General features: G+C 34.7%; 1 protein-coding gene and 1 long non-coding RNA gene across 2 annotated transcripts in view; one reads left to right on the top strand and one right to left on the bottom strand.

Annotated features, from left to right (window-relative positions):
- Positions 1-3,133: 3,133 nt before the first annotated feature.
- LOC128555296 (uncharacterized) lies at positions 3,134-5,079 on the bottom strand. The gene is made up of 3 exons (XR_008369956.1): positions 5,005-5,079; positions 4,107-4,262; positions 3,134-3,404 (listed from the first exon to the last, which is right to left on the bottom strand). It is a non-coding gene; the product is annotated as an uncharacterized LOC128555296 (long non-coding RNA).
- A 5,495-nt stretch (positions 5,080-10,574) lies between these two features.
- The window catches only part of LOC123564555 (protein sel-1 homolog 1-like), a 48,838-nt gene continuing 42,038 nt past the window's right edge, over positions 10,575-17,374 (top strand). Inside the window, exon 1 of the mRNA XM_053522676.1 lies at positions 10,575-12,165. Within this exon, the coding sequence (XP_053378651.1) occupies positions 10,575-12,165 (1,591 nt within the window). The remainder of the gene's footprint in view (positions 12,166-17,374) is intronic.

Here is a 17,374-nt window from a genome sequence, read left to right as displayed (position 1 = left end):
TAGACAATCATGATTTAGCGCGGTTTAATATATAGTACTTATGCATGTTACACTAACATTTCTAAGGTCCACTGTACCATTGGTACGTACAATGATACAATGCGTATGTTTCTTTATCTCCGATGGAAACCAAATCAATGTCCCATTTTTCTTGAAATAATTCAGGCAGTTATTTCCATTGAAACGCTAATACAGTTATACGTACATATGTAGTGCAGTCAAATACGTGACAGAAAAATTTGACTTCATGGTGTATACGAGCAACTCCATTCCCGTGGCGCAACTCCATTCCCGATGATTTTTGTCAATTATGTCCCCGTAAGCATGATTTGAAGCAAATAAATATGATATTCGCTACTTTATTACAGTAAGTTTATCATTCAAAGCGTCAGATGTCCTCAGATTAGGCATATGAGGTTAGAAACTTCCATTTTTGTTGATTTCATACTTTTTTCACGCTTCGTGTCGCCAGAGTTTTTTTAATAATAGAGCCGAATAAAAAATTACAGATAGTTTGCATATATGGTGTATTATCATATTTGTGTCGAATAGCATTTTGCCTTTCTCGAGAAAGTTTATTATAGTCTCATACTGAGCAAAATCATGACTTCACATACCTCAATTTCGTGTTTTTACGCCACGGAAGGTAAACGCGCAATCCAATTCCCGCTGGGAATACGCTTAAAATGGGTTGCGCAACGCCCGGTGCTAGTGTTGCGCGTTAAAAAAAGACGAAATTGAGGTATGGGAAGTTATGATTTTGCTTAGTATGAGACAAGAATAAATTTTCTCGAAAAAAGCAAAATGCTATTCGACACAAATATGATAATACATCATATGTGTAAAATATCTGGTTTGTAAGTTATGATTCGGCTCTATTATCACAAAAACTCAGGCGACAAGAAGCGTGAAAAAAGTACGAAATCAACAAAAATGGACGTTTCTGACCTCATATGCCTAATCTGAGGACATTTGATGCTTTTTATGATAACTCAACTGTTATAAAGTAAAGAATATCAAAATTATTTGCTTCAAATCCTGCTTACGGGGACATAATTGACAAAAAAAAAAAAAAATAAAAAAAATCGGGAATGGGGTTGCGCACCGGGAATGGAGTTGCTCTTATACATCATAATGTATAATAATGTACACGCGCAACTCCATTCCCGGGGCGCAACCCCATTCCCGATTATTTTTTTGCCAATCTTTCCCCCAAAAGCAACATTTCATTTAAGTATATGTATATTCATGACTGTTTTACACGTGTTTGATCATTAGAAGCGTCACCTTTCCAGAAAGAAGGCACAAGAGCTAGAAAATTGGCATTTTTCATGATTTCATGCTTTTTTGACAGTTCTAGCCAGCAGAGTTTTCGTGATAACAGAGCTGATTCTAAAATTAATAAGTTGGTATTTCACACATATGATCTTTATTAATTTTTGTGTCGAATAGCATTTTGCTTTTTTCGAAAACATTCGTAAATGTGTCATTATTTACAAAAACAAAAACCCACCTACCTCGATTTTGTATATATTGATGCGCAACTCCAGCACCGGAAGTCGCGCAACCCATTTTTAGCGTATTCTCAGTGGGAATTGGATTGCGCGTTTACCCGTGTACGCGCAACACCAGAACCGGACGTCGCGCAGGGCGTGAAGTGGTTGCACACTTTGTTCAAGCGAGCGAAACGGTTGCAAACTAACAAAATGGCGGATATTTTCTGAAATGATAGCGTGTTCGCTTCCTTTTTTATCAGGTAAGTGGGTTTCTATGGTATTTTGGACTCTATGGATATGTGCATGCATCAGTTCTATGTCTACGTCACACCGGTTTTGTGTTTCAGCGTCGTAGATTTCGAATTCTCGAAGTTTTTGAAGTTATAAAAAGGTCATGTCCATGTTTTGATATTTGAATGGCGTCGTTTCTTGCCGTTTTTTTTTTACATTCTAATGATCAAACTAGCCTGTTTTGGGGCCCTTAAACGAGACAAAACAACTAATTGTGAAGAATTCTATAAACGTTTGGCTCTGCATGTTTTAGGGATAGTGCTATACCAAAATAAATCTTGTTCAAGCTCTTTTTTTTGTTGCAAATTTTTTCTGGAAAAACGGTGTCTAACTCTCGGAGAATGTTTATAATGCAACTGGTTGAAGAGGCAAATCATGATTTTTTTCAAAGTTGCAGCAGACAGCGCGGAATTTCATAATTCTATTTCTAATCACGTATAACAGGACAGCAGATTTATTTTTGGGGCAGAAAACAGACTTTTTTTTTTTTTAGCTTTTGGTGACTTTGGAAGATCAGTGAAATAATATGGTCGATGTTTTGCTATGGTGTGCATTAGCCTTGTGTGTATCTTACCCAAGGAAATTACTTAATGCAAACCGTGCAATCTGACGAGTTCTCGATTCAATTCTTAGTCCCAATTCTAAATTCCCATCTTCATTGACCCTGCATTTTTAATTGACAGAAAATTTGTTAAAAATATTTTACGTAAAAGAAATACAATGTATTATAATCGAGCTAATATATATCAAACTTGTGTTTTAATTTCAATAGATCTGAAATCTACAGTATTGCATTTCCTTGTTCAGTTTATTTTACAGGCAAAAATGCAAGACTGAGACAGCCATGGGAATTCTCCTCTGGAATATGGTATTTGCGAAAAGAAATTCCGTTCAAGGTTTGGGCTTCAAAGTCATTTGTCGTCACATGAAACAACAAACTACCAGGATATACATGATGTATTCATAAAAACTGTTGTTTTTTTTTTTCTCAAAATAATTGTACACTTATATCTGAAACATTTGGAACAAATTAACTTAATTCGTTTAGAATACAGTTGGGTTTTTTTTTGTGTGTAAAATATTAGTACATGTAGTTTTGATAGAAAAAACAACATTTGTGTACAACAGTGATGTAATAACATAATGACATAAATGCATATGTTATGTTTCATTTCTATGATACATGTACAAAAATATATCCCAGTCTTTAGATATGATTATGAGTTTTAACGTTTTGAACTCATTAGAAGTTATAGTTGTTGTTTATCCGCCTGCGCAATCTTGTGTCGATATTACATGATCATAATACGGGCACGAAACAATGCTATTGAGTGTTGTGATAAGATACATGTGAAATACCCCTTTACGGACATGCGGCACAGTTCATATTTTGTTTCTGAAACATAAATCGTCGTCTTTGAATATCTTATAAGACATAGGTACCGTGAATCAAAACAATGAATAAATCGATACTAACACTAAAACACATGGACGCTGTACAATGAGAGTAAAACTGAGATAAAATGTTTAACTCACCTTAGTTACAGTGTAACATCTGCAGAAAAATGAATGTAGTTCCCATCATTTTATCACGTGCTTGATTTTCTGATTGGATAACTGAAAGGTTTTAAACGGAAAGAAGAAGTACCACATGCAACTTCGGAAAATGCAAAAACCAAAGTGTTTCAAAGGATGGTAGCGAAGTACCCGTATTTTATCACGTGTTTCGTTTCATTGTTGTTGATTGGATAGCTTAATTTAACTGTCCAAAAAGATGTAATTAGGACACACGCAACTTTATTAAGGCAAAATTGAAAACAGTAGAGCTGGCATTTAAACTTGTGGTGGCAATCAACAGAAAACATCATATGTTTGTTCATTTTCAGAGAAGACGGATTTAATCGCAGCCGAACATTTTCTTGTTATAGTTTATCAACTTCGATCCACTGAATACAGCGTAACTGTTGCGCTGTATTTTACTTTGTGAGTTCGCTCAAAATATAGTATTAGTGGACTCATCAACTTTGTAATGTGACCTAATTGGTTGAATACACTGTGCGTTTGTTTTGATTCTAACAATTAAAGTAAATTTTGCAAGTAAACGGCATTTCAATGTTTGTCCTTGCCATTCGTTTCTGTAGCAATACTTATACGTCTTCTGTATTATGGCAATATACCGCAATTAATTTACTTTTCATTACTGGTTGGTAACCAACATTGCTTGTGTGCACTATAATATTATGCAAAAAAAATGTATCTGACTTTAGGTTGCTAAAAGTATTGGTTCAGAATAGGAATAGAAAATAAGAGTAGGCTTACAAAATTTTATAAATTGTCTTTGATACCAATAACACTTATCTAACGGTTATTTCTGATATACGTGTTAGCGTAGTTTGTTCAACTAATGAAGATTCAAGTTCATGCTCTCGGGTCATAATAGCGTCTGGTGTTCATAGCATCTAGACCTGAAAAGATCTGAAAGAAAAAAATTGCAAGTTAAAGTCGTTGTCTGCATAGTGTGTATAGCTGGACAAGATCCAAAAGACAAAATGTACCGAGACAATTAATGTCTCCGAAAGTTTAGTTTTATTTCTCCTTGCAATCTAGACAGCTGAATCTATAAACAGGGAATATGTTAAAATTGTGTAGGAACACTAACACTTATCCTACCAGGTTTCATGAAAATATGATAAGTTTTTTTTTTATCAACATTTATATTAAAATATCAAAGGGTCGTTTTTGATGCTGTAAAAATGTACGACCCTAAACAGGAAAAAAATGTACCACGAATTGCACAATACACATTCTCCGAGAGTCGGGCACAATTTTTTCAGAAAAGTTTGCGTCAGAAATTGCTTGAAGTACAAGTTTGCAACAAAAAAGAGCTTGAACAAGATTTATTTTGGTATAGCACTATCCCTTAAACATGCAGAGCCAAACGTTTATAGAATTCTTCACAATTAGTTGTTTTTTCTCATTTAAGGGTCCTAAAACAGGCTAGTTTGATCGTTAGAATGTAAAAAAGGCAAGAAACGACGCCATTCAAAAATCAAAACATGGGCATGACCATATTATAACTTCAGTAACTTCGAGAATTCGAAATCTACGACACTGAAACGCAAAACCGAGTGTGACGTGAACTGGTGTATGCACATACCTGTAGATTTCAAAATAGTGTGTGTGTGTGTAGATCGTATTCCGCTAGAAACCCACTTACCTGATAAAAAAGGAAGCCAACACGCTATCATTTAAGGCCTAACTAAACTAAAGGAACCAGCGTGGGAGCCATCTGGTCTACGCGTAATGGCTGCCAGGTATTTGAACACTAATTTTTCACTTGGCATGGCAACAGAGGTCTAAATTGGGGCTAGTTTTTGTTTAAATTTCATTGTGGATGTATTGTTGACATTTTGGTAGGAAAAATGGGAGAGCAGGTTGTATTTGGTGAAGTCAAGCTCAATTTTAGTATGAGTAGTACTTCCAGGTCACAGCAGTGTGATTTTGATGTCAGTTTACAGTAAGTAAATGTGACCAGAGAAATCTCTCTTAGAAGAAATATGACCCCTACTTTTCTCTTCATTGTACCCCCCGACAACAAAGTTGTAAGGGGGGGGGTGGTATACTGGTTTCAGGTTGTCTGTCTGTCTGTCTGTCTGTCCGTCTGGTCGTCTGTCCGTCTGTCCGTAGACGCAATCTTGTGCGCACCATCTCTCCTTATCCCCTTGACAGAATTTAATGAAACTTCACACAAGTGATCAGTACCAACAGTAGTTGTGCATAGGGCATGTTAGGTTCTTTAAGAAAAAAAATTTGCAGAGTTATGGGACTTTGTTTTTTTGTTACTTTACTATATACATAGACACACAATCTTGTGCGCACCATCTCTCCTCATCCCCTTGACACAATTTAATGAAACTTCACACAAGTGATCAGTACCAACAGTAGTTGTGCATGGGGCATGTTAGGTTCTTTTAGAAAAAAAATTTGCAGAGTTATGGGACTTTGTTTTTTTGTTACTATTCTATATACATAGACACAATCTTGTGCGCACCATCTCTCCTCATCCCCTTGACACAATTTAATGAAACTTCACACAACTGATCAGTAACAACAGTAGTTGTGCATGGGGCATGTTAGGTTCTTTCAGAAAAAATTTTTGCAGAGTTATGGGACTTTGTTTTTTTGTTACTATACTATATACATAGACACAATCTTGTGCGCACCATCTCTCCTCATCCCCTTGACACAATTTAATGAAACTTCACACAACTGATCAGTAACAACAGTAGTTGTGCATGGGGCATGTTAGGTTCTTTCAGCGACAAAAATTGCAGAGTTATGGGACTTTGTTTCTTGTTAACATACTATGTACATACAGTCTGCATATGCAATCTTGTGTGTGCCTAATCTACCAAACCCTTGCACACAATTTAATGAAACTTCACACAAGTAATCAGTACCAACCCTAGTTATGCATGGTGCATGTTACATTCTTTTAGATAAATATTCTGCATAGTTATGGGACTTTGTTTTTTGTTACTATACTGTATACATACAGTCTATATACATACAGTCCACATAATTATGCAGTCTTGTGTGTGTCAAATTGCAATGTACTGTGTCAGTGCATGCGGGGGGTTCATTCATCACCTTTAGTGATAGCTCTAGTTTTATATCAGTTTTATCATAACTCTTTAAAATGAGGTAAGGATTTGTTCTCTAAAATGGGTCTAGCTATGTTTGGTAGCTCTTTGAAAAAGGTCAGTTTTATATAGAATATATAGGGAAAACTATTTAGGCTATTGTGACCTATAAGAAAATGTGGGTAAAAATTAAGATTTGTCCAGATATTGATATAAATGAACTAGTTTGGTCAGATTTTGGTTAAAAATGAGCATTTCATTGAAATTTTGCTGCAAAAATTGATAAAACCCCAAAAAAATCACATTTTCACTGTTTTGGGGGTATTTTTAAAAACAAATGCAAATTTGCACTCTAAATTATGCCCATCTATACCTTTCAGAGGGGACATTTGGTATATTTCAAAGTGTTAATGTGTAATTTACTTGCAAATTATGGTGAAAATTTATGAAATAGGGCAAAAACCAGCTCTGGCTAGAAGAACTGGTTAAAAATTATGTTGCGACATCAGTTTTGAAGGAAAATTGGCACAGGGACCCGCGTTACTGAAAATGCCATAAAACCTGGAAAACTGATTTAATGAAGCTGAAACTTGGTATTTTTCATGCAGATGTGTTACTGGTACTATACAAATGAAATTGAGACTATTACAGAAAAACAGTTTTTCTTATAGGCCTAACTAAACTAAAGGAACCAGCGTGGGAGCCATCTGGTCTACGCGTAATGGCTGCCAGGTATTTGAACACTAATTTTTCACTTGGCATGGCAACAGAGGTCTAAATTGAGGCTAGTTTTTTGTTTAAATTTCATTGTGGATGTATTGTTGACATTTTGGTAGGAAAAATGGGAGAGCAGGTTGTGTTTGGTGAAGTCAAGCTCAATTTTAGTATGAGTAGTACTTCCAGGTCACAGCAGTGTGATTTTGATGTCAGTTTACAGTAAGTAAATGTGACCAGAGAAATCTCTCTTAGAAGATACATGACCCCTACTTTTCTCTTCATTTTATATCAGTTTTATCACAACTCTTTAAAATGAGGTAAGGATTTGTTCTCTGAAATGGGTCTAGCTATGTTTGGTAGCTCTTTGAAAAAGGTCAGTTTTATATAGAATATATAGGGAAAACTATTTAGGCTATTGTGACCTTAAGAAAATATCCGCCATTTTGTAAGTTTGCAACCGTTCCGCTCGCTTGAACCAAGTGTGCAACCACTTCACGTCCTGCCCCTTGCATTTTAAGCGTCGGGAAATAGCTTTAAGCTAATGTTATTTGTTATATATAATATCCGACGCTAAATAAAGTTTCTTGTATCTTGTATCGTATTCCCAGCGGGAATTGGATTGCGCGTTTACCACCCGTGTCTCTCAATTTTATTTATTTCGGGTAATTTACTTTTGGTTGGGTCAATTAATTTGTTGATGTTAAAACCCACATTTTGATTGGTCAATCGAAATATTGTAAGCCAATCATATTTCACCTTAGATCCAGGTCATCCAAAATGGACGACAGAGAGACGGATGAAAACTTACGTGTCAAATTTTTAGTCGACAAACACATATCTACTATTGCTTAGCTTTATATGTGCAAATAAATAAAGAGTTATACATTAAGTTACAGGAAAATCACACTGACATTTCTGGTAAGTGGATTTGTCAAGACGCAGGATCGAAATCGTAAAGGATAAAAAAGACACCAGGCCAAGTGACACTAGCTAAAAAAATTGGCCCCAAAGTACAATTAATTTCCCATAGGGTTACAAACAAATATATCAATGCAAGGTTTTGACACAATGTTCTGAAGACAAATGCAAATATCTTCTCTTTAGAAATCTATCCGAGAGAAACGCAAAAATCACTTTGAAGTGACCTGTTGACCTGCTACTTTTCTCCTCACATCTGTCAGAATAAATAGTGTATTGCATTTTTACAAAGTGAAGCGGTCCAGCCTACTTTTTGTACAAATCCGCAGACAGTCATTTGCACAAGAAACCATGTTTTTCCAGAAATGTTTTACCCCTTTCTCTTCAAGATCTATAAAATTTGGCTACTTTCAGAATCTCAGAATATCTATTTACAATCAAATCCATCATGAAATGAGGGACCTCTTCTCTCGGATACACTTCCTTTAGTTGGGTAACGAAGGGCAAGTAACTGTACTTTGTTACCAATTCAGCTCAGAGATGTTTATATGCTGTTACGGATCTCTGCGCTGAAACGAATCCCGTACTGAAACCTAACCAGGAATCGTGCCAGAAGTCTGGCGCGCTATAATTTCATCAAATGAAATGCAATGAACTCGCCTTTTATTTTAAAATATTTCTAATTCATTTTTTTTTGGATCTGGCATAAAATAGTTCATGCAACATAATTTGAACACAAGTTATACACACAAGTTTCAAATTGGTACCCCTGTCTGCAATATTGTGTCCGCCATAGCAGTTGTCACCTGATCAGGGTACTCTTCATTTGAAAACCAATAGGCGGTATAGAATTGTTAAACTTTCTAGGGTATGTTTTTTATGAATTTTATTGAAATTGGTTATGTTTATGATTAAAATAAATTCATTAATAAGTGAAATTTTGATCTTGATTTTCAAAAATAACCACGTGCTCTGAACTGTTGCATGACGTCATCCGTTTCTCACGAGAGAATGATAGGACGTTTCGGGACAACGTGATAACTTTGACTCTCGCTGTCCCGCTGTAATTTCATCAAATCAAATGCCAAAGACTTGCTTTTATTTTAAGTATTTCCAATCCATTTTTCTTTTGATTTGACATAAAATGAACCAGGCAGCACCATTTAAAAACGAGTTGTACACAAAAATTTCAAATGGGTATCACTGTTGACAATATTTTGCCCACCATTGCAGTTGTCACGTAATCAAGCTACTCCTTCATTTTAAAAACAGTTCATGCGGTGAATAATTGTTATTTATGGAAAATTTTATGAATTTAAACTTTCTGATCTATCATGTTTTCATGATAAACTTTAAAAATGCTTATATTAATTTAAAAGTCAGTTAAATTCATTTAATGTAATATATGTTGATCCTGATATTCACAATTTACCATGTGCTACGAACTTTGCATGATGTCAGATGTTGCGGTTCGACCTAGTTAGGTAAATGAATGGGGTTACACAATAACTAAATGGACGCACCCATCAGAATATAAAGATAGCGTCAGTTAAGTTATAGTAACCAGAATTAAGTAACGATGCACATAAGAATTTTTACAACCATTAAAACATTTCATAAAAATAATTGAAATTTTAAACTTTGTTTTCTTATATTTCACGCATCTTTCATCATTCTGGTTTATTTATACGATTAACTTTCTGTTGATGTTTTCTAAAACAGCTTCGTGACATATGCAGGTAAACAAATATGGCCGAAAGGAAAGAGTGAAACAACATACTTGATTGGTTTATTTATTTTCACGCCTTGTGTAACCAGTACATCGAAAATCCTGACAACGGGTCGTTGTAGATTTCCTCAATGTACTTTAGTAGATTTATTTCATTAAATATCAGGGGGCCTCTGTGGCCGAATGGTTAAGGACGCTGGCTTCAAATCACTTGCCCTGCACCGATGTGGGTTTGAGCCTCACTATGGGCGTTGAATTCTTCATGTGAGAAAGCCGTCCAGCTGGCTTAAGGAAGGTAAATGATGGTTCTACCTAGGTGCTTGCTTGTGATGAAAAATGCACGGAGGGGCACCTGAGGCCTTCCTCCACCACCAAAGCGGGAAAGTCACCATATAACCTATAATTGTGTTGATGCGAAGTTAAACCCAACAGATCATTAAATGTCAATGAATATGATATAGAGAGAGAGAATGAAGAGTTGTTTGGGATATATATTTTCGTAAACAGAAATTAAAATTTGATTATCTTTCATCTTAATTCATTTATCCCAGATTAAATTTCTTATGAACTTAAAGAGTTTTGCAGTATACTTGATTAATTTATACAAATTATGATTTGCTGTGAAATGTCATATTACATCAGTTTTAGAGTTTTGATGATGTGCACACTTTTGCAATAGTCCTTATACAATGTAGCATAACTTCAATAATTTTAGCTGTTCATGTTATTTCATATTTTTCAGGTTGTAATCGTTTTTCAGCCCAAGACAAAAGTAGCAGAATGACAGTAGTAAATACAACTGGAGTATTTATATTATTAACTTGTCTTTTAATTTGTGACATAAGATGTCTTGGAAATACTGGCGATTTGTTTCAATCCAGCGAAAAGGATAGCAAAGTATCACAGCACGAAAAAGATGGGGGAAATAAAGTCATTGTAGATAATACAGGTATAAATGTTGATCAGAAATCCCTCATTGATAATGTAAATGTTAAGCATGCTTCTTCTTCTCATGAAAATGAGCAGCTGTTAGACTCTCTCTCTGGTCAGGGTAATGGGCAAGCTAGCAGTAAATCCCAGTCAGTAAATAATCAAGTTCCCCCTAACCACAATACTCCTCTCTCACATGCAACTTCTGAATCTGGTAGTACTGATAAACTTGTAATTGATGATTATGGGGAAGGTAATAAGCTAGTTTTTGAAGAGTCTGGTGATCCTGATGAACCTTTGGTAGATCAGATGAAAAGATTAAGTGAAAAAATTAAACAAAGTCAAAAGAAGAAAAAAGTTGAATTTGAATTTCCCGATGAAAAGGTAGACCCAGAGAATTATGAAAGTGAAATGCTCTCAGAGCATGTTGCAGATCATACAGTACCAGACAATGCTGCTTTTAATAGTGATTTAAAAACAAAACTTGAGACAGAACATGTTCTTGATCATGAGGATTTTAAAACAGAATCCAAAATTTTTGAAAGAAGTAGTGTTGAAAATGAAAAGGATTTAGAGATACAGGAGAAATCCATTAGGGCAATTCTTGAGGTTGAACAAAATGTTAAAGAGGGTAAAAAAGAGACACTTATAGAACAAATGCAAAACATGGAGAAAAAGTTAAATGAAGGAGAACTAGATACTCTATCATATGATAATGAAGATGACTGGCCAAGTGATGAAGAGCTTGAGAAACTAGTGAAAAATGATAAAGACATGCCATCGGAATATCTAGATAACAGAATGAAGTCTGAACACAAATCTAATGAGCCCAGTTTAGAATTTGTTATAGACAACACCCATCCACCTGCTTCAGACATATTACCATCAAAAACACTGCACCAAATTAATAAATATCACAACAAACAAACTGATGATCAAATAAGATTAAGAGCAACTCCTAGTTTAGAAAATGTCAGGTCAACAGTGCATACTTTGTCTCAGACAGATGTGATTGAACAAATTGAGCCAACAGCTAAGATGGACATGAAATCAACAAAGAAATACTTAAGTGGGCAAGAGAGAAAGCAAATGAGACTAGAAAGAAACAAAAAGCAACCGGATACTATTTCTGGCAATAAACGTATTCCTGCTCATATTAAAACTGTTGTTAAGCCAATGCCCACTCATATGGTAGCTACAGATACAGTTCAACATAAAATGATGGAAAAACAAATGACTGCAGCGGTAGATGAAAACTCTAGATTTTCTGCAACCAAGCTAGACAATATTAAACCTGAAGCAGGTGATATAGAATTGTCTGAAGATAAAGTTACAGGAACAATGTATGACACTAATGCTTTTAAAGAAGCAGTTGTTCAAGAAACATTTATTGACAAGAATACAGAAAAGACTGAGAACTTAGCACCAACTACTGCAACAGGTAAAGAGGGAAGCATTTAATAATAATACCATAGACAGCTGGGATTTATGCTGTGTAGATTCACTTACTGCTTATTGTACTTGTGGGATTTGGGCACCGTCACTAACACCATTTTTCATTGTAATAGAGGCTTGGCAGGCACAGCAAAAATGATTCAGTGTTTTCTTGTTAATGCTACCAAATAAAGTAAGTAATATGCAAAGATAAACCATATTAGCATATTATTTGAAGAATAGGTGCATTTTTGGTGTGATCTGTTATCTCATTCAGCATCATAAATTGTTATTTTAACTCATTTAAGTGAGAAAGTTATGGAATATTGGAAAATTGCTGTCCTCTGACAACTCTTGTTAAAAGAAATTGCATTGAATAACTTCCATGACTTCATGTCAGTTAGGTGGTGACTAGAAAGGATGCTGATATGATCTTGACACTAATGTTTAGTCGGCACCAGACAAACAGTTTGGAATGAGTGCATCGTTACAGCACTGAAACTTCTTTTGTGCCTGCTTGGAAGATCATATATGTAATTAATATCTTTTAATAGAACAGTACACTTCCTAAGAAATATCTCTGAATGCATGCTTGTATTTGTTTGTTTATATTTTCTTGTGGAGCAAAGTTTTAAAAAGTCACGAGTCTGGTAAGGTAGTAATTGGCTTAATATATACATTTGAAAAAGAAAACAGTTCTGAGGTTTGCCAGGATCATTTCACCATAGGAATTACTTGTACAGTTTACTTTGTGGAGCTGTTGCTAAAACAGAAGTTTTAACAAATTGACCCATTTAAAACTTTTGCAAAATGTTCATAATGACTAATTAAGATTTCTTTTGAACAAAATATGACAAGAAATCAAGTAAAACATGTACGAAAAAAGAGACTTAGTAAGGCAGAGATATTTCTTATTTTGGGAACTACACATTTCTTTATTATTAACCTCTTTTATTATTTAACCTGCCAGAGCTAATGCTCATGAGAGGGATTATGGTCATTTCCTGTCTGCCCATCTATTGGACTTCAGCATTTTGGGTTTGATAAATTTACAGAGAAGAAATTGCAGAGATGTAATTTTTTTTGTCCAAGATATAGAAGATATTACACACGTGTCTTTTCTTGATGAATTGATTAAACTAGTTGAATAAAATGATAAAATGCGAGGCCGTGGTGATTGTCTTTGTTGATGAATTTATTCAAGAAGTTTAATAAATTATAAAATGTGAGGCTGTGGTGAATATTTTATCATTTTTAGCTCCACTATTCGGAGAATAGGGGGGCTATTCTACTCGCCCTGGCGTCGGCGTGAGCTTTCTTGGTTAAAGTTTTTCGGCAACCTTTGATTTTCTGTCATATCTTTGTTACTATTGCTTATATCTTACTATAACTTCACATAAACATTGTCCAGCATACAGACAAAGTATATGCAGGGGCTGGGCCCATTATACCCAAGGTCAAGGTCACCAAGGTGTTATACTTTGGTTATTTTTAAGGTTAAAGTTTTTCAGCAACCTTTGTTTTTGTGTCATATCTTTTATGCTATTGCTTATATCTTACTGTAAGTTCACATAAACATTGTCCAGCATACAAAGTATGTGCAGGGGCTGGGCCCATTATACCAAAGGTCAAGGTCACCAGGGTGTTATACTTGGGTTATTTTTAAGGTTAAAGTTTTTCGGCAACCTTTGTTTTTGTGTCATATCTTTGTTGCTATTGCTTATATCTTACTGTAAGTTCACTTAAACATTGTCCAGCATACAAACAAAGTATGTGCAGGGGCTGGACCCATTATAACCAAGGTAAGGTCACAAAGGTGTTATACTTGGAATTATTTTCATGTTAAATTTTTTTGAAAGCTTTGTTTATAGACATATCTTTGGTTCTTCAAAAGATAATGACTTGAAATTAAAAATATATCTTTATAATGTGTGTTACAATCCCCATAACTCTTATTGTATTTTTGACAGAATTATGTCCCTTTCATACTTAAAATTTTTTGGCAATCTTTGCTTTCTTGATGTTACTTCAGTACAATATAAGATAAAGACTTGAAACTTGAAATGTGTCTTTATCATCATCATCTGCATGAGTGGTAACCATCACATTAACTGTGATTTGTATTTTTGACCAAATTATGCCCCTTTCATACTTAAATTTTTTGATAATCTTCGTTTCTGGACATAACTTTGATGCTATATAAGGTTATTACTTGAAACTCAAAATATATTTTTACCATCATCATCTTCATGTGTGGTAACAATTCCAATAACTCTAGTTTGTGTTCTTGACAGAAATATGCCCCTTGGTGTATCTTCCTTTTGAAGTAGTCTCTTATTGAGACATATATTCATTTTACTGTAAAATCCCCGAATAGTGGAGCGCACTGTCTTACGGACAGCTCTTGTTATTCAACAAATATATTAAATTCAGCATAGAAAGACACAGGTGTACTGTTATTATTCCTTTTTATCACATGTCAGCTTTGCTGAAATATCTAAATTTCTTTTTACTTTACTTTAAGTCAATTCTGCCAATGTCTCCTGTACTAGAATGACATCAACATCAAATTGTTGTCACACTAGTACCAAATTTATGTAATGTATTTATTTCACTTCAACAATGTTAAACATGTGATAAAGGAAGTTTAAGATTGTCAAGGTTTTGATTTATTTAAGAATTTTAATGTGAATATTGCATTATTTCAACACCAGAAATATGCATATGATATTGTTTATTTGATATATATGAAGTTTACTGATTTTGAAAAAACCAATTTTGACAGAGGTTTAATATTGAATTGACTAATATATGTGATGATTTATGTTAGTAATAGCTTAAGTAAAATATTTGCTCTTAAATACATATATAGAAATGCAACATTAATTTTTTAGCTTGCCTGAATCACAGGTGCAGGGTTAGCCATTAGTGTAGGCAGATGGTCAGGTGTTCTTCATCCATAATCAGCATTTTAAATTCAACTAACTACACTAGACTTGGTCTGTAGCATCCTGGCGAGGTATTCTCTCAAGTTTGTTCAAATTATTCCACTTTGTCCCCTTTGGGATGGCCATCAAAGGTAACTTAGAATCTTTAAACAACTTCTGTTGGTGAATTACTAGATGGATCTTCATCAAATTTGGTCTGTAGCATTCTTGTATGGTCCTCTGTCAACATTATCCAAACGACTCTGCTTGGCTCCTTTTAAGGGCCACCAGAACTAAAAATAGAAAAAAAAACTCCCTTAAAACAGCTTCTTCTCATGAATGTCTTAATGGATCTTCACCAAACATGGTTTGTAGCATCCTTGTGTAGTCTTCTTTTATTGTTTTCAAATGATTATGTTCTGTCCTATTTAAGGCCTGCCAGAGCTAAAAATAAAAATACCCTTATAAACTTGAAATCTTCACCAAATTTGATCTGTGGCATCATTGTTTAGTTCTTTCTCAGTTTTGTTTAAATGATTCTGCTTGGCTCTACTAGAACTTAATATAGAAAAAAACTTTAAACATCTTCTTCTGATAAACCACTAAGATGGATCTTCACCAGACTTCGTCTGTATGATCCTTGTATAGTCTTTTCTCATTTTTGTTCAAACATTGTTAGTTCCCTTTTGTTTTATTTTTAACAGTATTTCAGTTAACCTAATCAGTGTTCCTAATTCTATACCAGTACAAACCTGTTCTCTACAAGTAACTGCCAACTTTCCTGCTTGAATCAGAGGTGGAGGACAAATGATTTCAGACACAATTTCTTTTATTAAATCATCACTAAGAACATACACCTTGCCCGAGTATCGAACTCATGACCCTGTGATCCGTATATCTGCCTATGAGCTTAGTGGGTTCCACTTGACCCCTGTTAAAGGCTGCCAGTGCAAGAGATACCTTTAAATGACTTTCACTCATGAACCACTTGGTGGATCCAAAGAAGTATAAATACACAAAATCGCAGCTGGAGATAATCTCGCGTGGGCACATATCACCGTGTTAAACAGCGTTATCTTATTGAAGTGTTTGATCACTTGATCACCAGTTTCAAACAACCACTGTTGATTTCTCAGACTTCCAATCATAAATTCATTTCTTCCCCGTGTAAAAAATACTAACAACATTTAAAAAACACCATGAACATTATAAACAAACGACCTGATAGAAAATTTTTTCATGACACAAATTTTTATCCTTCTGTTGTCTGTTTCATGACACAAATTTTTATCCTTCTGCTGTCTGTTTCATACACGGTAAAACAAGATCTCATTCAGTTCCCACGTGATGTTTGCGTGATTTGCTCTCTATGCCTTTCAAGTTGCAAATCTATTTATTTTCTTTGGTGGATCTTACCAGACTTGGTCTGTAACAAGTTTTTTTTCTCAAATTTGTTCAGACAATTCTCCTTGAACAACCTGAAAGACTTTCAAACTTGGTCTGTACCATCCTTGTAAGGACCTGTCTACTTTGTTAAAATTGTTGCATGTGACCCCTTTAAGGGACTGTCGGAGCTAAAATAGTATATGCTTTACTTGGATGGACCTGTTCAACTGTTGGTGCTTGGCCCTTTAGGGGTCTCTGGAGATAAAAACCTCTGATCATGAAACAATTAACATGTTATGGATTTCCCACAAACTTTGTTTATTTAATCCTTAAATGCTCCATACAAGAGCTTTGTCACTTGGTCCCCTTTAGGTGCCACCAAAATGTAAATTCACTCTTTGCCTCTGATTCATGTGAGGAAGTTATCAGTTACTCAGGGAAAATAAGTAAGTACTGGTACTCAATCCAGTACCATTTTTGCATATCTGAAATACTGTTAATAAATGGCTTGAAACAAATCTCAACCACATAACTTTCTGCTTATGTCTTAACCTTATTTTATTTCAATTCTAAGTTTATTACTTTAAAGTGTAATTTAATAACCTTACATGCATATTCATATCATAAGTTTGATACATTGGAAAGTGGGGTGAACAAGTACTGCAGTTTGAAATATTCATGATAGAATTATGAATGAAATACAACAAGGAACATGAAGGAAATGAAATGAAGAATGCAATTTAAGAAATGGTAGCTTCTGAGTCTGTGAAATATTTTACACATCTGCAGTGGTTTGCTTATTATTTATTCAATATATCGTCGGCCTCAGTCGAAAAGGACGTACCTGCAAAATGCCAATTTTTCAGGAGATTCGAAAAAAAATCAGCTTTTCTGCAAATAGAA

The sequence above is a fragment of the Mercenaria mercenaria genome, chromosome 1 (assembly GCF_021730395.1).
Source record: "Mercenaria mercenaria strain notata chromosome 1, MADL_Memer_1, whole genome shotgun sequence".
Taxonomy (NCBI): Eukaryota; Metazoa; Mollusca; class Bivalvia; order Venerida; family Veneridae; genus Mercenaria; species Mercenaria mercenaria.
The sequence above is the reverse complement of the archived record's forward strand: the minus strand, read 5'-3'. Positions and strand labels throughout refer to the sequence as shown.